The sequence below is a fragment of the Haliotis cracherodii genome, unplaced genomic scaffold (assembly GCF_022045235.1).
Source record: "Haliotis cracherodii isolate W230 unplaced genomic scaffold, xgHalCrac1.p SCAF_14, whole genome shotgun sequence".
In the NCBI taxonomy this organism is placed as follows: domain Eukaryota; kingdom Metazoa; phylum Mollusca; class Gastropoda; order Lepetellida; family Haliotidae; genus Haliotis; species Haliotis cracherodii.
In genome coordinates this window covers 39531719-39556664 of record NW_027266269.1, presented here as the reverse complement: position 1 = coordinate 39556664, position 24946 = coordinate 39531719, and the positions used below count along the sequence as shown (strand labels likewise).

At 42.7% G+C, this 24946-nt stretch overlaps 1 protein-coding gene across 1 annotated transcript; it reads right to left on the bottom strand.

Annotated features, from left to right (window-relative positions):
- Positions 1–730: 730 nt before the first annotated feature.
- Positions 731–24486, bottom strand: LOC139460832 (uncharacterized). The gene is made up of 15 exons (XM_071242306.1): positions 24472–24486; positions 22827–22936; positions 17220–17423; positions 15672–15923; positions 13146–13309; positions 12161–12283; positions 8482–8590; positions 8125–8279; positions 6624–6728; positions 5724–5798; positions 5113–5236; positions 3429–3538; positions 2583–2747; positions 1994–2090; positions 731–1283 (listed from the first exon to the last, which is right to left on the bottom strand). Exons 2-15 carry the CDS (start codon positions 22927–22929, stop codon positions 1192–1194), a joined length of 1878 nt encoding a protein of 625 aa, XP_071098407.1. The 5' UTR covers positions 22930–22936; positions 24472–24486; the 3' UTR covers positions 731–1191.
- Between the last annotated feature and the right edge of the window lie 460 nt (positions 24487–24946).

Here is a 24946-nt window from a genome sequence, read left to right as displayed (position 1 = left end):
TGGTGTAATAAATTCTGTTGCAATTTGTTCCAAGTTGAGTGAAAAACTGGCCTCCTAAGCCTGAACTACTCTGCCTCTGCCTTGACAGCCAAAGCATGACCCCGCTTGTGCTTGGATGGATATGGAGAAACTTGGCTGGAATGTCGTACCGACACCCTGTCCTCATGAAGTCAGGTTTAGTGTTCATAACAATCCCTTGTGAAAACGTACAATTTGCCATTGCTCCCCAATGTATGGAGATCATCCCATCCGGCGGGGCCTACGACATTAGTTTCCAACTGTCATTGCATGTTCACTTGGAAACACCAACCATCGCATACGATGTAAGGGTGAAGGTTGAAGGTATCAGATCTATACGCGCTGAGATGCATCACTCCGGGGTAGAATAGGTCTTCAGCAACCCATGCTTGCCCTAAAAGGCGACTATGCTTGTCGTAAGAGGCGACGAACGGGATCGGGTGGTCAGACTCGCTTACTTGGTTGGTGCATGTCATCGTATCCCAAATGCATGGATCGATGCTCATAATATCAGTTACTGGATTGTCTGGTCCAGACTACGCTATTTATAGACCGCCGTCATATAGCTGGAATATTGCAGAACGAGGCGTTAAACAACAAACAAACAAAATGATATGCATCTCCATTCCGCACGGACGCAGGTTCTTCTAAAGAACAACCCTCTAATTTTGATTAAAAGTATCATTTATAAAGAATAATGTTACACGATGATACATTGCATCTAAACTGACGGGCAAAAGAAAGTATACGCTTGAAAACAGGATTTGATAGAACAATTACCATAACGTTACTGGGCTGAAAACAGTCACCGAAACACTGCAGACTTGAGATCCAAGACAACATTTATACCCGTATCACATGGAACACCATAGAACAACCATTTTTTTGTTTAATTTTTAACCATCCTCCAACATAAGTGTATACTTTCTGTTGACTTGCAGAATATTCAAATAACCATACATGTCCTTCATGCGTTAAACAGAATCTATTCAAGAGAATATTTACATTATATACGTCTCTGGTGGTAATGAAAACAACAATGATATGTCTACTTTCAAACAAAAGTTTTATGTGGGCGCCGTCAGGCCATCACCAGTGTCTTCCTTGTTCGTCCCAGGAAGTGTGGACACCCGATGCATTTATTGCTACAGTTCACCGCACACAGCTGCCGCATCATGACCGTCTCTTCCTGATGACCATGTAGATGATGAAGCCGGCGACAGACGACGCCACCAGCATCCCTATCCCCAGGCCGACCACGCTCCCTGTGAACAGTCATATGTATGGCCTTTGATGTTCACGTTATTTTTGTATATTATTTATCGCCGCACTCAGCAATGATCAAGCTATATGACGGTGGGCTGTAAAGCCGTCTGTTTGTTTGTTGTTTATCACCGCACTCAGCAACGATCCAGCTATATGACGGTGGGCTGAAAAGCCGTCTGTTTGTTGTTTATCGCCGCACTCAGCAATATTCAAGCTGTATGACGGTGGCTTGTACAGCCGTCTGTTTATTTGTTGTTTATCGCCGCACTCAGCAATAACAAAGCTATATGACGGTGGGCTGTAAAGCCATCTGTTTGTTGTTTATCGCAGCACTCAGCAATATTCCAGCTATATGACGGTGGCTTGTACAGCCGTCTGTTCGGTTTTTTTTATCGCAGCACTCAGCAATATTCCAGCTATATGACGGTGGCTTGTACAGCCGTCTGTTCGTTTGTTGTTTATCGCAGCACTCAGCAATATTCCAGCTATATGACGGTGGTCTGTAAAGCCGTCTGTTTGTTTGTTGTTTATCGCCGCACTCAGCAATAATCAAGCTATATGACGATGGGCTGTAAAGCCGTCTGCTTCGGTTGTTGTTTATCGCCGCACTCAGCAATGATCCAGCTATATGGCAGCTACCTGTAAAAAGCGTCTGTTTGTTGTATGTGACGTCGGTAGATAACAGTTCTGTTTACAGCTTATATCTCACCTCCCGTATACTCCAGCTTGACGTTCTTCCAGGGATGCTCCACTATCACCGTGTCCTTAGCACTCACAGAGTAGGGGCGTGGCTTCATTATAACTCCCTGCCAGAGACGTGCATCATTATTAATATTGTCTCTCCTCAACAATCATAGCGTAACAATACATCCACTTTACAGAAGACAGGGGGTGGTCGGGTAGTGTAGTGGTTAAGATGTTGGCTCGTCAAGCCAAAGACCAGGGTTCGATTCCCGACATGGATACAATGTGTGAAGCCCATGTCTGGTGTCCCCGCCGTGATATTACCGGAAAACTGTTAAAGGCGGCGTAAAACAATACTCACTCACTCACTCACTAAGGAAGACAGTCTCAGCAACAACAAGTAAGAAATACTCTCTCGTTCATAATGCCGAGCGTGAGGCAGTCTGTATCAAGTCCAGTATGAGTGAGTGAGTGAGTATGGTTTTACGCTGCTTTTAGCAATATTCCAGCAATATCACGGCGGAGGCCACCAGAAATGGGCTTCACACATTGTACCCATGTAGGTCCTGTATGATTAGGACAAACCAGTATTTCCTTGTCTGGGAAATTCTTACGTTGATGTTGATGGTGAAGTTTCCGGAGTTGATGCCGTATTTGAGAATGTCCACTGCGTCCTTCAATGGCAGCTGAGACACGGGGTTAGCGACATCGCCGGGGAGGGGGGCCTTGTCCAGCAGTCGGAACGACACCAGGACATCCTTGCTGTCCAGAAAATCCACCTGTAACCGTAGTCACATCATTCCATCACGGCACTCTCAAACCAAAATCCATATTGATTGTGTTACACAAACTTGAATAAAGATGGCTGGAGAGTAACTAAATGTTTGTTTACTGAAGGTGAGAGACTGAGGTTAGAGAGTACAATTACGTTTGTTAGTCTGATGGGGATGACGGAGTTTGGAGAGTACATAATGTTTCTTACACGAATAGGGAAGACGGGGGTTGGAAAGTTCCTTACACGAATAGGGAAGACGGGGGTTGGAAAGTTCCTTACACGAATAGGGAAGACGGGGGTTAGAACGTTCCTTACACGAATAGGGAAGACCGGGGTTGGAGAGTTTCTTACACGAATATGGAAGACGGGAGTTGGAGAGTTTTTTACACAAATAGGGACGACGGGGGTTGGAGAATACCTGAATGTTTGTTACACCTATGGAGAACCCGGGATTTGGAGAGTTGCTGAATGTTACCCTAATAGAGACGACGGGGGTTGGTGAGTACCTGGATGATTATCACACTATTAGGGAAGACGGGGGTTGGAGAGTACATAATGTTTGTTACATTAATAGAGAACCCGGGATTTGGAGAGTAGCTGAGTGTCACTCTTATAGGGAAGACCGGGGTTTGAGAGTATCTAGGTGATTAGTACACCAATAGGGATGACTTTGGTTGGACAGTACCTGGATGTTTGTTATTCTGATGGGAGAGATAGTGGTGTAGCCTGCCACTGTCACCAAGATGAAATAACGGAACATCGTCAGTTCATCTGCCACGAGCTTACTATACTGAGCTGAAAGAGAGACAGGATGGATATTAAACAATGGATGACTACCACTACCACTACCACACTCCTAGAGCTTATATATTTACTACAACCACAACTACTACCACTACAACACTCCTAGAGCTTATATATTTACTACAACCACCACTACTACCATTACAACACTCCTAGAGCGGATATATTTACTACAACCACCACTACTACCACCACCACTCTCCTAGAGCTTATATATTTACTACAACCACCACCACTACCACTACCACTCTCCTAGAGCTGATATATTTACTACAACCACCGCTACTACCATTACCACTCTCCTAGAGCTGATATATTTACTACAACCACCACCACTACCACTACCACTCTCCTAGAGCTGATATATTTACTACAACCACCACTACTACCACCACCACTCTCCTAGAGCTTATATATTTACTACAACCACCACCACTACCACTACCACCCCTAGAGCTGATATATTTACTACAACCACCACTACTACCACTACCACCCCTAGAGCTGATATATTTACTACAACCACCACCACTACCACTACCACTCTCCTAGAGCTGATATATTTACTACAACCACCACTACTGGCACAACCACTCTCCTAGAGCTGATTTATTTACTACAACCACCACTACTACCACTACCACTCTCCTAGAGCTGATATATTTACTACAACCACCACTACTACCACTACCACCCCTAGAGCTGATATATTTACTACAACCACCACCACTACCACTACCACTCTCCTAGAGCTGATATATTTACTACAACCACCACTACTGGCACAACCACTCTCCTAGAGCTGATTTATTTACTACAACCACCACTACTACCACTACCACTCTCCTAGAGCTGATATATTTACTACAACCACCACTACCACCACCACCACTCTCATAGAGCTGATATATTTACTACAACCACCACCACTACTGCTACAACTATTACTACTGCTACTACTATAAGTCCTACTACTACTACTACTACTAACACTACTTGTACTACTACTACTACTACTGATAATGAAAATGATGTGAGCACATCTTCTATTGCAACATCTACTTCTACATCTACGACAACTACCACAACAACAGTTGCAACAACTACTACCACAACTGCTACTACGTTGCTACAAGTCCATGGACATCAACAACAACTACCACAATGTAACGGATGACCAAGCTCAGACATTCCTGTGAATAGCCGTTTGATAAGTGGGATGTCCTGAAAGAGACACTTTGTTTTTGTCACCGTTTATTTCAATTAGTTATTTCCGCGAATGAGATTAAAACGTCCCTGTCATCTTTCTTCCATTTACCAACCGATATCAGAACCTTTTTAGTTCACCACGATGGCTTGTTTCTTTTAAAAATCTATCAACGATGCAGCATTTATATCAGTGAAATTGGGCTTTATTTGAAGGTTGTGTAAGTTGTGTATTTTTAAAATTCAAATTCATTTTTTTTTAAATTTTTTTTTTCCCAGAGTGGTTGAGTTGATAAACGGAAGCTTGTGAGTTGAGGGAGGGGGGTACCACTACTGGAGTTGTACACGGTCAAAGGTACCTGGTAAAATAAACTTCATGTCCTTCTTGTGGGTGGGGCCGAAGCAGGGTGTGATGTCAAAGTCAAGGAGAGACGGCTCGTCGTCGTCGTACTCGTAGATGTTGAAGGTGGTGTAGAAATTCACCTGTTGGAGGAGTAACTGGATGAAATTAAACCCCTAAACACGTTCCTGCTATGAAATGAGGATGTGATTTACCTTGGCTGGCGAAGATCGTTGTATTCATGTAGCCTGCAGCTTTAACCGAGGGGGGAGGGGGGAGGGGGGAGGGGGCACGGATTGAGGGGTAGCAATTAGCTCTGCAGAAAATAAAAATAGTGTGTTTCGATCCTGCTTCTCCCGAATTATCTTTCCAGGTTTGTCAGAACCATATCAGTACCAGTGGGTTCCAGAAAAAAATGAACTACAAACATATAATTTTGCAACCACACACAAACACACTCAACACACACACTCAACACACACACACGCATGCACCATTGACACGCACTACACACACAGAGACAAACCACACACACACGCCAAACACTCACAGACACACCACACACACGCAAACACACCACACACGCAAACACACACACACACACACACACACTTATTGACGAAACATTACCGATGCCGCGGCGATTGACAGCTGGACCGGAAGTATAGAGTTGTTTCCGAAGCCATGTTGAAACAACCAAAGTGGCTGAAACGGGATCATTAGAAACTACTCAATGCATTTTTCGGCTGAGCATTCTATGAATCATGACTGCTTTCATATTATTTTAAGAACTTAAAATGAAGTTGAAATGTTGAAATTCACGTTCTTAAAGTAACGTTATCATGGCCATAGGCCTGATCTCACGTTCGATAGAATAAACGTATTTTTTTGTGAACACAAAAACTCTATGTTTTTGGCGAGAAGAATAATACATATAAAATGTTGTTTTCGATCGTATTGAGAACTTAAAGACTGCAAACGCGATATGAAGTTATGTTCCTACGAGGGGATTGTGAGTGAGTATTGTTTTACGCCGTTTTTATCAATATTCCAGCAATATCACGGCGGGTGACATCAGAAATGGGCTCTAGGAGGGGATACATGTGTGCGGATCTTTGAGATGTTGTAAGAATAGAATGTGATTTAGCCTGGACCTGTAGCGTGTGGAGCTTAATTCTATAATAAACAAAAGTAAAAATTCATGTGCTTTTTTGTCTACGAGAGAGTGATCTCGCACAGTTACCCTATCCTGAGATCAGTTTTGTTCAGAATCATACATAGTGAGAGAAGTGAAGCCTGGTGCCACAAGGATTAACTTCGTCCCATTCAGTGTCTTAACACAAACACCCGTTGTTTAAACTACGCGGCACCAATAGCTATATCGCTCCCACGTTAATCGTTGTTATTGTTATTTAAAATTAAAATAACATGCTGCCATTTCCATGCTAAAATCGCAGCCTGTTCGTCCGCCAACATCAAGTGAGATATCGCATCAAATATGAAGATTCACGACGTTGGGTTGGTGCTTACCGTGGCGTACAGAAACTCCCACGTTGAGTTAACGCCTGACCCCCGGGCCGGCCAGTCGTTCCGTTCCTCCACCCATACGTCGCAGTCAATACCACGCACTGACCTCTGTAACAGCGAGTATGTACATTCTTCAGGGTGACCTGTTTTCAGGATGATACACGTAACGTCACTGTAGGACGCTTTTACAATTCCCAGGTGTCCCCTTTCGGAACAAGCTGTCGCCATTTGTATAATACGGTGGCCCATAAGGGACGTGGAGTCTGTTTTTCAATATTTCGATATTGTATATATATATCTATATATATATTGATATATGTACCCCGTGCCACCTGGCTCACACCAGTGTAGATCACACCATGTACCCTTAGGGATCGACTCACAACCAGTGATGATCCGGGGTAGAACAGGTCTTCAGCCACCCATGCTTGCCGTACAAAGCGACTATGCTTGTCGTAAGAGGCGACGAACGGGATCGGGTGGTCAGGCTTGCTGACCAGGTTGATGCGTGTCATCGTATCCCAATTGCGTGGACAGATGAGCATGATGTCAATCACTGGATTGTCCGGTCCAGACTCGATTATTTACAGACCGCCGTGGGGCGTTAACCAATAAACAAACAAACAAACAAACAAACACAACAAATTTATCCTGGTGACATTAATTCATACTAGTCCAGCCTATTTGTCCGCAGTTTAACCGAGTTAGCAAAACGAACCGCAAATGACGCAAACGAACCGAGTTACTTCCCTTTACCCAAAGCATTCCGCATAAACATTGGCTCATTTCGGAAACTCAACAATACTTAGGGACTGGTAATTTATTAAAGGGGGTGGGGTTGAGTAGCAGTTGTGGGTGACTGGTCTTGGGGTTCATATTTCACTGACCCCGCCTCCATGATAAAGACCAAAGCATGTAACATTAATTCATGACACCTCTCTACCTATAATACATGACCAGTCCCCCCACCCCCTTTGTGATACATGTGTACGACCACACCCCCTCTTTCGCTGTCCTATGACACCCCCTCGTAATTGCCCGCTCCTTAACAAATCAGTAGCTGGTATATTAATGTAAAGTCAGATACGGAACCATAGTGATACGGATGACGTCACCACTTTTTGTCACCAGAGGCGACAAACGGGATCGGGTGGTCATGCTCCCTGACTTGGTTGATGCACGTCATCGTATCCCAATTGCGTGGATCGTGGATCATGATGTCAATCATTATCTAGTCCAGACTCGATTATTTACAGACCGCCGTCATATAGCAGAAATATTACTAATTGTGGCGTAAGACAACCAGACATTGACTTCAGGAGCATTGATCTACGCAATTGGGATCGATGACATGCATCAATCAAGTCAGCGACCCGATCCTTTTTCTCGCCTCTTACGACAAGCATAGTCGCCTTTTACGGCAAGCATGGGTTGCTGAAGACTTATTCTACCCCGGATGTTTACGGGTACTTCTCCTGTGGGAAACAAAAGCCCAAATACACACCACCCCATCGTAAGCTAGAGTTCCAGATATGGAGTTCTTATAGTATTGTGTTGACACCATCTTGACGTGAGTTGGGTCCACGTTGACGGCGTCCAAACCATCGATGGCGCTGACAGTACAGTTGCCGCCCACAGAGTCAATCACATAGGATGTACCTGTAACAAGACGTCATAACAGTTCAGAGCGTATTGTCTCAAGCAAGGTAACCTTATCAGAGCGCAAGGAGATCGAGTGACATCTTTGCTTTGCAATGCTTTGCAGGCCATTGTGGCGTCATCGCTACTATGACGTCACAATCAAATCACTCCCATGCCACTGAAGCTGTTTAGCTGCATTTCACCTTGCAAGAAGGGTTACCTGTGTTGTAGTCGTGTATCTCGGACACCATGTGGGTGCTGTAGACGGCTGCTGTGGGCGCCGGTCGGTACTGAAACTTGGACATCTTCGTGGAGAAGTCGTACCATTCCTTGAATCAGTGAGCGAATGGGTTTAACACGGCAAATATTGACAAGTGTGAGGGGCGTATAAGGCAAAATCAGGGAGGTACCTGGAGCGTGTCGGGGCGTATCAAGTGCGTAACAGGGGCGTGCCATAAAGGTGCCACGGAATGTCAGGGAGGTTTCTGGGGCGTGTCGGGGAGTATCCGGGGCGTGTCATAAATATGTCAGGGAAAGTCAGGGAGGTACCCGGGGCGTGTCGGGGCGTATCAATTGCGTAACAGGGGCGTGTCAAAAAAGTCCCACGGAATGTCAGGGAGTTGTCTTGGGCGTGTCGTGGCGAATCCAGGGCGTGTCAGGGGCGTGCCAAAAACGTGTCAGGGATAGTCAGGGAGGTACGCGCGCCGGGGCGTGTCGGGGCGTATCAAGTGCGTAACAGAGGCGTGTCATAAAGGTGCCACGGAATGTCAGGGAGGTTTCTGGGGCGTGTCAGGGCGTGTCAGGGGCGTCCCATAAACTTGTCAGGGAGGTGTCAGTTTCGTGTCGGGGCGTGCCATAAACGTATCATGTAATGCCTGGGGCGTGTCGGGGCGTATCAGGGGTGAGTCATAAACGTGTCAGGGAATGTCAGGGACGTGTCAGGGACGTGCCAGGGTGTTGTCTGGGGCGTGTCTGGGGCGTGTGATAAACGTGTCAGGGAATGTCAGAGAGTTGTCTCGGTCGTGTCGAGGCGTACTAGGGGCGCTTCGTGTAGGGCATCTCAGCTTTCCTTGGGTAGTGGAGAGGAAAGTCTCGGGAGAAAACGTCTTTACACTTTGGTGAAACCCATCAGCAAGAGTCTCCTTTGGACGTGTGTCATTATGATAGATACAGAGAAACATCGTCATTAATGTATGTCATTATGATAAATACAGAGAAGCATTGTCATTTACGTATGTCATTATGATAAATACAGAGAAATGTCGTGATTAACGTATGTCATTATGATAGATACAGAGAAACGTCGTCATTAGCGAATGTCATAATGATAAATACAGAGAAGCATCGTCATTAACGTATGTCATTATGATAAATAGAGGTTATCACGCGAGTGTGTTTGGGGATGGTAAATATCCTGCATTAGGAATAAACATTGTATTTAGCGAGCCTTGGCGAGCTAAATACATAGTGTTTATTCCTAATACAGGATATTTACCATCCCTAAACACACAAGCGTGATAACCTCTTTATCATATAATGTCATTCTTCAATTCTGTGCTTGAAAATCGCTTCCCCTCACTCACAAACATTACCTAAACATTGCGAGTTTTCCTGGAATGCGCGCATTAATATTTATTACGTCACAGGGTAGGTGATGTGTCAGTCGGACAGTGATAGTAGCCAATATAGTTCAAACTGAAATCTGTTTCTTATACAGTGGCGAAGCAACATATACGCAAAACAACAATTGTTTTAACTTGCCTTTCGCAACAATCCATCGGTCTGTCCGCTAGAGTAACTGCCCTTTGTCAAAGGGAAGCTACTCTAACCCTAGTCTATGAGACATCACGGCCAGTGATTGTTCACAGTCGGCCTGTTCTGTCATAACGTTAAGAAATATAGTCAGATGTATACACAGCGCCAAAACGAAACAAGGTAACAATTCATACATATTTCGCCTAAACCCAACTATTTTTATTTGTGGAAAAGGTTTCAAGCCGCAGAGGTCTACAAGCACAGATATGGCTTCTGATCCCGCTTGGCTAGGCCTAGTGCCCTCGCAAAATTGTTTCGAAATTTATATCTCCAAAGTTGCCCAAACTTATAAAATTCCTTAGTTACGTCGCAGTTCGACACTGACTTTCAGTATATAAGACTGTTTTTTTTAATAATTGTATCAATTATCCCTGTAGTTTATCCAGATTCACGATGGTTAATTCTGACTCGATCACCGAATGACAAGTGCGACTCCATGTTTGTTTATAAACACTGAAAGTAGTCCCTACTTGACCTTTGATATTTGCATCTCTATCCGCATATGACCCCAACGGATATCGTTTTTATCCGTTGGCTTTATCCTGCCGAGAAACCTACCCATTATATGATAAATACAGAGAAACGTCTTCATTAACGTATGTCATTAAGATAAATACAGAGAAACATCGTTCTTAACATATGTCATTAAGATAAATACAGAGAAACATCGTCATTAACGTATGTCATTATGATAGATAAAGAGAATCATCGTCATTAACGTATATCATTATGATAAATACAGAGAAACGTCGTCATTAACGTATGTCAGTATGATAGATACAGAGAAACATCGTCATTAACGTATGTCATTATGATAAATACAGAGACACATCGTCATTAACGTATGCCATTATGATAGATACAGAGAAACATCATCATTAACGTTTGCCATTATGATAAATACAGAGAAACATCGTCATTAACGTATGTCATTATGATAGATACAGAGAAACGTCGTCATTAACGTATGTCATTATGATAAATAGAGAGAAACGTCGTCATTAGCATATGTCATTATGATAAATACAGAGAAACGTCGTCATTAACGTATGTCAGTATGATAAATACAGAGAAACATCGTCATTAACGTATGTCATTATGATAAATACAGAGAAACATCGTCATTAACGTTTGTCATTATGATAAATACAGAGAAACATCGTCATTAACGTATGTCATTATGATAGATACAGAGAAACATCGTCATTAACGTATGTCATTATGATAGATACAGAGAAACATCGTCATTAACGTATGTCATTATGGTAAATACAGAGAAACGTCGTCATTAACGTATGTCATTATGATAAATATAGAGAAACGTCGTCATTAGCATATGTCATTATGATAAATACAGAGAAACGTCGTCATTAACGTATGTCATTATGATAAATACAGAGAAACGTCGTCATTAACGTATGTCATTATGATAAATACAGAAAAACGTCGTCATTAACGTATGTCATTATGATAAATACAGAGAAACGTCGTCATTAACGTATGTCATTATGATAAATACAGAGAAACGTCGTCATTAACGTATGTCATTATGATAAATACAGAGAAACGTCGTCATTAACGTAAGTCATCATGATAAATACAGAGAGACGTCGTCATTAACGTATGTCATTATGATAAATACAGAGAAACGTCGTCATTAACGTAAAATTTATAACCTCGATACATCGATTAAGACAATTTTACGGTCGCCAAACCTCTTTTACTTCGTCTGTTTCAGACCACTGATGAATAATTATTCTTTCGTTGGTCACCAGGACATTTCAGTCTCTCAGGATGTACGGACTGTAGATGGCATTTGCATGACGTGTCAGTCACACCTTCACATCATCATGACGTTATATTGTGAAAAGAATATTTGAATATTCCGAACGTGGATACAGTTCTTGGGGAAAGGTTCTTTCAGGGGTGGGTAGTTGTTTTTTGGGAGGGCATGGTGCATTTACCATACAACTTGCATATAAGTAGTAGGAGCATTGCTTTTGTTGGTCGTGTAAACCAAACTTTAACATACATAGCGTGCGCACCCACACACCCTCCCTGGGCCCGCGTCTGTACACTCTTACCCATACAAAGCTGACGAGGTTGGATGTTGACACGACCATCTCCGACTTCATCTTGAAGTAACTACTGTACTTAGGGAAGGGCTTCGTGTTATTCCGCCCCGGACAGATCGTGTTGTCGGGCACCTGTCAAGGAGGTAATACAAGTTAAGTTCATTTCAGATCTTATTGCCCGAAGGCCATATGCTCAACTACATAAAGTGTATACAATACAGTGTAGGTTCGTTTACAAATAGATTCAGATGTTTCATTTGAGTCCACTTCTGCTCTTGAAGTCATTCTTGAAATATGACATGACAGATATTAAATGTTGATAATTTGTGGATGCCACATTGCGAGGACATTGTTGGACGGCAGGTCTGATTATGTATGTTTTGCTTTTGAACGTTTACTGATGATGGACATTTGAAGGTGAAACGATACATCGATACTGATTAGGTTACAGAATGTGCATCTTATTTCACACTTTGAATGTTGTGGTGTCTGCCGGCGTCAAGAAATGACTATTCTGGTTGCTACATCTCGGATAATGGAATACATTATTATTAATGTTTCTTTGATATCATGACAAATGGGAAATGTACAGCTGTTCATAATACAATTATATACTTTTTTTTCATTTTCCTTTATTGCTTCTGATATAAAGTTTATCATCTTGTGTTGGTAGTCTTAACGAAACTTATTGATACAGCGGGGCGATCGGGTAGCCTAGTGGTGAGCGCGTTCGCTCGTCACGCCGAAGACCCGGGTTCGATTCCCGACATGGGTACAAAGTGTGAAGCCCATTTCTGTGTCCCCCGCCAGAATATTGCTAAAAGCGGCGTAAAACCATACTCACTCACTCATTGATACAGCATTACAGGGTAAATGCATATACGTGTATGTTTGTGTGTGTGTGTATGTGTCTGTCTGTATGTATCAGGGCCTGGCAGGCGAATGCTGCAATGAGAGTGGACACCACACGTTGTAATGATGGGGACAGCTTTACCTCGAAAACTGTTGGACCAAGGTCAATGTAGGGGAGATAATCCGAGAATTCGTATATGTGGTCGAAGTTATAAGATGTTGTCGCATCTGTGTAGCGTCTTCCGGTCACGTGACATCGCACCGGAACCTGTTGGGTGTTCGATGCCGTCTGCCAGTTGTTCTGAGCTTATGGAATAAATTTGCTGTTCAGCCTTTGATCCGTTAGTGTTACGTTTAAAAATCACACAAACAGTTTTTTATTGGATGCTACTTTAACTTTCTTATAAAATAAGGAGATAAACCTTCTGTGTTTAGGAATAGAAATATGAGGTAGTCTAACTGTAAATTAAATGCATCTGAATTGTATTTGTTAAGCGAGCGCGTTAGCGGTTTTTAATGTATAAAACATGCAGCTAACATACAGAAACTACCTCACAATTGAAAACACAGAGAGTTTATCTACCAGAACGACAGGGCGCTTTAGAAATGGCGCTCTCATGGAACGCGTGCCTACACATCGGCAAAGAGGCCAGCTATCTTGGACCGCGTACTTACACATCGGCAAAGAGGTCCGGTGTCTTGGACCGCGTACTTATACATCGGCAAAGAGGTCCGCTATCTTGGACCGCGTACTTATACATCGGCAAAGAGGTCCGCTGTCTTGGACCGCGTACTTATACATCGGCAAAGAGGTCAGCTATCTTTGAATGCGTACTTACACATCGGCAGAGAGGTTCGCTATCTTGGAACGCGTACTTTCACATCGGCAAAGAGGTTCGCTATCTTGGAACGCGTACTTATACATCGGCAAAGAGGTCTGCTATCCTGGAACGCGTACTTACACATCGGCAAAGAGGTCAGCTATCTTGGAACGCGTACTTAGACATCGGCAAAGAGGTCTGCTATCTTGGAACGCGTACTTACAAATCGGCAAAGAGGTTTGCTATCTTGGACCGCGTACTTATACATCGGCAAAGAGGTCAGCTATCTTGGAACACGTGGTTACACATCGGCAAAGAGGTCAGCTATCTTGGACCGCGTACTTACACATCGGCAAAGAGGTTCGCTATCTTGGACCGCGTACTTATACATCGGCAAAGAGGTCCGCTATCTTGGAACGCGTACTTAAATATCGGCAAAGAGGTCCGCTGTCTTGGAACGCGTACTTACACATCGGCAAAGAGGTCAGCTATCTTGGAACGCGTACTTACACATCGGCAAAGAGGTCAGCTATCTTGGTACGCGTTATTACACATCGGCAAAGAGGTCCGCTATCTTGGAACGCGTACTTACACATCGGCAAAGAGGTCAGCTATCTTGGTACTTACACATCGGCAAAGAGGTCAGCTATCTTGGAACGCGTACTTAAATATCGGCAAAGAGGTCAGCTATCTTGGAACGCGTACTTACACATCGGCAAAGAGGTCTGCTATCCTGGAACGCGTTATTACACATCGGCAAAGAGGTCCGCTATCTTGGAACGCGTACTTACACATCGGCAAAGAGGTCCGCTATCTTGGAACGCGTACTTACACATCTCCAAAGAGGTCCGCTGTCTTGGAACGCGTACTTACACATCGGCAGAGAGGCCAGCTATCTTGGAACGTTCCGAAAAGGGGTCATAGGTAGTGACAAACATTAAACTTATTACTTAAATTCAAGGTTAATTATTTATATTCTTGACAAATAATAGTCTAAAAAAAATTAATAAAATATATAATACCGCATAGATCCATGTTTTATTTCATCGCAACCTGTTGCATATGACACTGCTTGGCGGCAACTAATTCATTTCTTGGAAATCAACGTGACAGGTTCCATTGTATGGGGTAGCAGGTTATCGAAATACTGGCAAAACGCAGAACTAATATATTTCTCAAATAATATATTAGTAGAGTTTTTTAGTTATTCTGAAGTTATACACATGTACCACTTGGTTTGAAATAACTCACCAACAGTAATAGATTTTAAGAATGACTATCTCTTCACTCCGAACTTTTACATAGCCGAAGTTGATCTACTTCCAAAATTCTACACTGGTCATCCCGAGTAAAGGTGCAGCCTTAATCCTCCTGTGGAACCTTGTAGGAAGCAGATGTACTGTCAGTCCCTACGGTCCCTAGTATATGGTGCCCAAACTGATAATCAATATCGGATTTCTTTTCGTTCACTGTGTTTAATAGTCGAAACCTTTTAATATTTTCATTTTTCAAATATTTCTAGTTGTTATACTGTCCTTTGACGGCAGATTTTCAGTATAATATAAATGCATAATTTGTTCAAGTCACAATATGACAGAGGCATAGCCTCTCTTTTACTCACTCACTCACTCACTCACTCACTCACTCACTCACTATCTCACTCACCCACTCACTCACTCAGGAAGTTTGAGATATGTTAAGTATTTGTTCTTTTGGCCATGTGGCCGTCATACTGGATAAGTTTGTCTGAATCTGAGATATAAAGAGAAAAATTGTTTTGTACATTGTATTCGTATTTTCGTGTAGGCATTGTACATTTAATTGACCATTGAATCGCCTCCACTGACCTGCGTAGTACCACGTGACGTTCATGGTGGCGTCCAGTGACTTCCAGTACACACAGGACTTCCACGCGTCAGTCTGGATGCCCCTCACCGTCACGTGACCCAGGTACTGCTCGGGGATATTCCCGCCAAACTCAAAAGCGCTACCTGCTGGATATGTTCCATCCGATCCATTTCGGAACCTCTGCAACCCAAACAAGAAGTTGTTGTCGGATGTGGCGAGATTCTGGACTTTGCACGTTGGGTATCCGGAAGCTGGGGAACAAAGTGATGAAGGAGAGGTACAGTAAACTACAAACATGGGGTGAAAGAATGTATAAAGCATATTACATCGAGTATCTCGAAGAAAGACATCCTCAAGGCAATGTTAGTGACAAAAACGTTTAAACCCACTCGTATTCCGGAAACGTTCGAATATTAACGAATTGTCATCAGGTGACCCGACGTCATTGTGCTTCTGTATAGCGTTTCTGTATGGGGTTTCTGTGTAGTGTTTCTGTATAGTGTTTGTGTATAGTGTTTCTGTGTAGTTTTTCTGTTTAGTGTTTTTGTTTAGTGTTTCTGTATAGTGTTTCTGTTTAGTGTTTCTGTACAGTGTTTCTGTATAGTGTTTTTGTTTAGTGTTTCTGTATGGGGTTTCTGTACACTGTTTCTGTATCGTGTTTCTGTGTAGTGTTTCTATATAGTGTTTGTGTATAGTGTTTCTGTGTAGTGTTTCTTTTTAGTGTTTGTGTATAGTGTTTCTGTATAGTGTTTCTGTATAGTGTTTGTGTATAGCGTTTCTGTGTAGTGTTTCTGTATTGTGTTTCTGTATCGTGTTTCAGCATAGTGTTTCTGTACAGTGTTTCTGTTTAGTGTTTCTGTTTACTGTTTCTGTAAAGTGTTTCTGTATAGTGTTTCTGTAAAGTGTTTCTGTAAAGCGTTTCTGTTTAGTGTTTCTATATAGTGTTTCTATATAGTGTTTCTGTAAAGCGTTTCTGTTTAGTGTTTCTATATTGTGTTTCTGTATAGTGTTTCTGTATAGTGTTTCTGTACAGTGTTTCTCTATCGTGTTTCTGTGTAGTGTTTCTGTATGGTGTTTCTGTGTAGTGTTTGTGTGTAGTGTTTCTATGAAATTGTTTCTGTACAGTGTTTCTGTGTAGTGTTTCTGTTTAGTGTTTCTGTATAGTGTTTCTGTTTAGTGTTTCTGTATAGTGTTTCTGTTTAGTGTTTCTGTATAGTGTTTCTGCATAGTGTTTCTGTGTAGTGTTTCTTTATATTGTTTCTGTGAAGTGTTTGTGTATAGTGTTTGTGTATAGTGTTTCTGTATAGTGTTTCTGTAAAGTGTCTCTGTATAGTGTTTGTGTATAGTGTTTCTGTAAAGTGTTTCTGTAAAGCGTTTCTGTATAGTGTTTCTGTATAGTGCTTCTGTATAGTGCTTCTGTATAGTGCTTCTGTATAGTGCTTCTATACAGTGTTTCTGTGAAGTGTTTGTGTGTAGTGTTTGTGTATACTGTTTCTGTGTAGTGTTTCTCAAACCCCTTCCATCGCCCGTCATGTCTCTCCCCTTACCAGGCTGGGGGTTGACGACAAGCAGCTCATTGTGGTTATAGTCGTAGTAGCCCAGAGCCCTCTGGCCATCGGACGTCTGTGACAGCAGGGCCCTGTTGTTACTGCCGTCGTACCATTCCTGAGTGTCGATGGTGTAGTCGTTGTTCAAGATGTTGCACTCAGTGTGCACGGAGTAGACGGACGGAAGCTTAGGGCGAGTCGGGCCTGGGCAGGTATATATAGACTTACATCAATAAAACTGATACACCGTGAAGTGACGTTATGACTCAACTCTTTATTGTATAAAAGGGCTTAGGCCCCTAAACAACGGGGTTACATAACATATTTATAACATACAAAGTCAAAGTCACAATTCACTTCGTAAAAATATGATGTACGTACAAAGCCAGTTGATTTTGCATTAGAAGATCCTTGCAGAGCAGTAATGAAAACAATCTTATAGCGTTAAATGAGATAACAACCACTGCAGTAAGTACTTGTGTCTTAACATTTTCGTATATAGGCCAAATAAGCAATATCAATGTGACAACAATGTCACAGAATGGGCATAACCCCATAGGCACCAGTTACACGCAACACACCCAAAGGGACACATTCACCTGACTCACAACAAACTCACACACAGAAGGGGGAAAGTATCTTTAGAGCTTAAGTTCGCTGTGATGTTATACCTGACATTAAATGCAGCTTCTTCTGTGTGGAGTATCTGGTAAACAATGGGCTTCACTCAGACACACACTGGGCTGCATACAATGTCTTTGAAAGTCATTGAGAAGTGATACACATAACGAAGAGAATTTAATAATGTCAAATGCTCATTGCTGTGTCCATTCTTTCACCCATCAGTTCTAATTACCCTCGGCCTCCGGTTTACCAAGTGTCCATTATCTATTACTTATCTATGATACTTATTAATGATAAATTATATTAATAAGTACTGTCTTCCATACTATCAGCGCTATTACTGTATACTGTTGGCTTCTATTGTTTGTTGCTAATCACCTATCACCGCCAATCATCTGTTGGCTTCCCTTGTTTGTTTCTTCCCTTTGTTAGTTTCCACATTTTGTTATCTTATTAATTGTGTTGTCCTTACATTTACATATACATTATGCATTCATTCTCCTGATGAAGGAGTAGGCATATATTCCGAAACGTTGTGCTCCCCATAATAAGAAGTTGCCATCCATAAATTATCTTCGTTACATACAATGTGTTACACACAATCCCTCCGACTCCCAAACAACCAATCAATATTCACGGCAGAACTAATGGGCATGGCCTCAGCCCTCCATAATCAAGAGAAAAAAAAACAAACAAAAAAATCCTAATACTTACCGACTCCCTAAGTGGACTGCAAGCCCTCCAAAACAAAAATACCAAAAACCGACCTAAAATAATAAATCAAATACTTAAAAGCTCCAACGACCTAACTAAGGCAGGCAAACAAATAACCTTCTTGTGGATACCCGCCCACATAGGAATATACGGTAATGAAAACGCCGATAAAGCAGCTAAACTATCCCTCAAAATCCCAGAAATAAGCTTAAACTTACCCATCTCAAAATCAGAAATTAAAAGTGTAAACAAGCAAAAAATCACAAAAATGGCATAACCTATATCTAAACTCAAATAGCCAAATAAAAAAAGTGCTCAGCAAAAATTCTCCATCCATCAAAAAAAATCGACAGAGTAATCACTAAACTCCAAACAGGACACACCAACCTAAATAACCACCTAAAAAAATTTTTAAAAACACACTACAGGTAACTGCCCACACTGCAAACAACCAGAAACCCCAGAACACGCACTCATCCACTGCACACACTACCGAACACATCGACTCGCATTACAAACCTCCCTCAATCTAAACAAAGCTCTCACTCTAGAAGAAATACTAAACCCACAAAATAAACTAGAAAACTTCAAGGCATTAGGCGTATTCTTAATAAAAACGGAACTAATAAAATGCAACTTAAAACACAATAACCTACCAAATCAAAATGACATAAACAAACAAACATCCACCATACCCAGCTCCCTCAGTTCTCCTCCCCAACCCCATCGGCATCTATTCCAAATCTCAAAATTCCCCAATTCTATATAAGCAATTCAACCCCTAAACCCCCCTCTTGGGTTGCACAGACCACTTTCGCCCATTTTCGGAAACACATTAAATGGCCTGGCCGGGCCTGTGTGCGAAATACACATCAGTCGGAAAGCGCACGTTTAATCTCCAAAGTAAGTAAGTAAGTAAGTAAGTAAGTACAATGTGTTACACATACAATAGGATGAACACAGATACACTCACTCTGACACACAATGGGATATACTCAGATACACAATGGGATATACCCAGATACACAATGGGATACACTCAGACGCAATGGGATACATTCAGACACACAATGGGATACACTCAGACACACAATGGGATACATTCAAACACACAATGGGATACACTCAGACACAATGGGATACACTCAGACACAATGGGATACACTCAGACACACAATAGGATACACTCAGACACACAATGGGATACATTCAGACACACAATGGGATACACTCAGACACTCAGACACACAATGGGATACACTCAGACACACAATAGGATACACTCAGACACACAATGGGATACATTCAGACACACAGTTGGAGACTGAAAACAGGACTTTGCAGAAAATGAGTCCAATTGTTTGATGCTATGTATCTCTGTAATATATACGAATTGCAGGTTAGGAATTGCATTTTTTTATCCTATGTTTCCGTAGTTTTAAAATATAAGAAAATTTGACTCTTCACCCATAAGGCCCCTTATCTCATGGCAAATATACCGCGTTACAGTAGGTGGAAGGGGTTCGCGCTGTAGGGTTGTGATCCACTTATGGTTGGTTCGAACTCCACGTGTTACCCTTGGTTTACCTGTTCCAGATACCCGAATGTGTGGTTTCGCCAATTGGTAAACGTCTAAGACCAACACTTGCGCAATGTGTTACACATACAATAGGATGAACACAGATACACTCACTCTGACACACAATGGGATATACCCAGATACACAATGGGATACACTCAGACGCAATGGGATACATTCAGACAAACAATGGGATACACTCAGACACACAATGGGATACATTCAGACACACAATGGGATACACTCAGACACAATGGGATACACTCAGACACAATGGGATACACTCAGACACACAATAGGATACACTCAGACACACAATGGGATATACCCAGATACACAATGGGATACACTCAGATGCAATGGGATACATTCAGACACACAATGGGATACACTCAGACACACAATGGGATACATTCAAACACACAATGGGATACACTCAGACACAATGGGATACACTCAGACACAATGGGATACACTCAGACACACAATAGGATACACTCAGACACACAATGGGATACATTCAGACACACAATGGGATACACTCAGACACTCAGACACACAATGGGATACACTCAGACACACAATGGGATACATTCAGACACACAGTTGGAGACTGAAAACAGGACTTTGCAGAAAATGAGTCCAATTGTTTGATGCTATGTATCTCTGTAATATATACGAATTGCAGGTTAGGAATTGCATTTTTTTATCCTATGTTTCCGTAGTTTTAAAATATAAGAAAATTTGACTCTTCAACCATAAGGCCCCTTATCTCATGGCAAATATACCGCGTTACAGTAGGTGGAAGGGGTTCGCGCTGTAGGGTTGTGATCCACTGATCGTTGGTTCGAACTCCACGTGTTACCCTTGGTTTATCTGTTCCAGATACCCGAATGTGTGGTTTCGCCAATTGGTAAACGTCTAAGACCAACACTTGCGCAATGTGTTACACATACAATAGGATGAACACAGATACACTCACTCTGACACACAATGGGATATACTCAGATACACAATGGGATATACCCAGATACACAATGGGATACACTCAGACGCAATGGGATACATTCAGACACACAATGGGATACACTCAGACACACAATGGGATACATTCAAACACACAATGGGATACACTCAGACACAATGGGATACACTCAGACACAATGGGATACACTCAGACACACAATAGGATACACTCAGACACACAATGGGATACATTCAGACACACAATGGGATACACTCAGACACTCAGACACACAATGGGATACACTCAGACACACAATAGGATACACTCAGACACACAATGGGATACATTCAGACACACAATGGGATACACTCAGACACTCAGACACACAATGGGATACACTCAGACACACAATGGGATACACTCAGACACACCATGATCTACACTCACGCAGACACACACACACACACACACACACACACAATGGGCTACACAGACACTAAACTACAAGGTCTGAACTCTCACATGCAGTACATACACTTACAATGAGCTACCCTCAAATGTTTGTTTGTTGTTTGACGCCGCATTTAGCAATATTCCAGCTATATGACGACGGCCTGTAAATAATCGAGTGTGGACCAGACAATCCAGTGATTAAAATCATGTTCATCGATTCACGTAATTGGGATCGATGGGATGCATCTACCTCACATGGCGCACATTGAGCCACACACACACAGGGGCTGCTCTCACCTGGAACAACAAGCGGCACACACACTGGGCTACACTCTCACACACACTCGCCATGACCTATGCTCACACACATATATACACTCACATACACACATACACACACACGCTCACATACACACACGCTAACACGCATATACATACACTCTCCCACACACTCGCCATGACCTATGCTCACACACATATATACACTCACATACACACATACACACACACGCTCACATACACACTCGCTAACACGCATATACATACACTCTCCCACACACTCGCCATGACCTATGCTCACACACACATATACACTCACATACACACATACACACACACGCTCACATACACACACGCTAACACGCATATACATACACTCTCCCACACACTCGCCATGACCTATGCTCACACACACATATACACTCACATACACAAACACACACACGCTCACATTTACACACACTCACACTGACATTCACATTCACATTCACACACTCACACACTCTCTATGGACTATGCTCACACACACATATTCACACACATACACACGCCTTCACACACATATAAACACACTCACATGTACACCAATATACGCGCGCATGCATACACACGCACGCACGCGCACACACACGCACGTACGCACGCACACATACATACACACACGAACACACACACTCACATACACTCATACACATACACACACACTCACATATACACACGCTGACACACATATACACACACTCACATATATACACTGACGCTCACACTCAGACACTCTCTATGACCTATGCTCACACACATATACACTGACATACACACATACACACATATACACACACACTCACATACACACACGCACACACACTCACATACACACACGCACATATACACACAGGCTCACACATATACGCACACTCACATTCACTCACACATATACACACACGCACATATACACACACGCTCACACATATATACCCACACTCACACTCACCTGTGTTGGTGTTCTGTGGCACAGTACACACGCCGTTATCCCTCCCATGTAGTACGGACACAGCCGGCACACAGAGTAGACACACGATCAGGAGACTCAACATTCTACAACTGAACAATTAACGAATTGTCTGTACATATTCAACATGATGATCGGGGAACCACTGTACGAAACGTATTTTTCATTCCAGAGTGGGGCACGGGTGGCCCATTCGTCTAAGGCGCCGCGATTCGCTGTGCAGAGGTGCGTCCCTTGGGCAAGCCAGAAACCTATGATTGTGGGTTCGAATCCCAGTTCGCCCCAATTGTGTTTCTAGGTTTGTCAGCACCTTGCCCGTGCTCGTAGGTTTCCTGCAACACATCGGGCTTTCTTCCCACATTAAGTTGGCTATATTATATATCTACATCCTATCCTATATATGTGACCCACCAGGAGAAAGAGACCTAATGGACTCCAGGAAACAATGTTGCTGTGACGTCATAAAGAAAGACATTTGACGTCTATTTTTTCCTGTGTGAATCGCCCTGTGTGCGGAATGTACAAAGATATCTTATTTTTCTCTCGTTAGTTCGTAATGTAATCAAACCATTTTTGCAAAACATTTCAGCATCAGGTCTACACACAATAAAACAGAGCTCACATCTCAAAACTACAATCATTACATAAACAGTTGGAGACTGAAAACAGGACTTTGCAGAAAATGAGTCCAATTGTTTGATGCTATGTATCTCTGTAATATATACGAATTGCAGGTTAGGAATTGCATTTTTTTATCCTATGTTTCCGTAGTTTTAAAATATAAGAAAATTTGACTCTTCACCCATAAGGCCCCTTATCTCATGGCAAATATACCGCGTTACAGTAGGTGGAAGGGGTTCGCGCTGTAGGGTTGTGATCCACTGATCGTTGGTTCGAACCCCACATGTTACCCTTGGTTTACCTGTTCCAGATACCCGAATGTGTGGTTTCGCCAATTGGTAAACGTCTAAGACCAACACTTGCTCCATGGTCAGCCATCGGTCCACATTCGACCCCCTCCGTGGTCTAGTGGTAGAGCGTCCGCCCGGAGAGCGGAAGGTCCGGGGTTCGATCCCCGGCCGCGTCACACCAAAAGACGTTAAAAGATGGTACTTGTTGTTACCCTATCTAGCGCTCGGCATTAAGAGGCTAAAACAAGGACTGGTCGGCTCGGTCAGTATACTGTGTCTGAGTGGGGTATTCATGTTAAACTGTGGCATGGTAGTTCAGTGAACTAGCACTATTAATCGGCATCAGTCCGGACTAGCACAAGCAGCCACACACGTACATGCACGTCGCTATATAAGTGCAATAATCTTGGACGCGACGTTAAACCCCATTTCACCTCATTAAGTTAGATATGAAAGCTCATTGAAAAATATATAATATATGGACCACAGACTCACAATCGACTTGAACGTGTCTACCTGGTGTCACACACACACACACACACACACACACATTTTTGAACACACATATACTTGCCTCTAAACACAATACGTGAAAACATCCAACGTTAAGGATTAAATTACGTTACTTATGATGGTATATAAGCTTCATAATATGTATGGAATAGCAACCATAATTCGTTTTGTACTGAAATTAACATCGCGTTAAGGTAACGTACCTGTTGATCGGACAGTCCAGATAAGTAGGTCAGTGTGAGATTGACAATAGATGGCTGTACATTGCCTTGGTACGACTGATAACACTGATCTCGTTATCACGCGTGTGCTGAACCTCTGCAATCGTCGCAAAGATACGTACAGCCAGGACGAGAAGGTACTGAAGCGGTCTGGTGGAAGACAGGACCCTCGTCAACCCGGACTGTGCCTGTCCTGAAGAATTGTGTGGATTAACAAATCCCCAGATAATTAACCTGGGTACCTTCTCCCCGTAGAGATTCCGGGTTAGCATAGATCCATAGCAACCCGTGCTGGCCGTAAACCAAATGGATCGGGTGGCAAGGCTCGGTTGATAGCGTGTCATCCTACCCGACGGAGTGGATTGGTGCCCACCATATCAACCATTGGATTGTCTGGTCAAGACTTGATTATTTACAGGCTGTAGCCATATTGCTGGAATATTGCTGAGTGCGACCT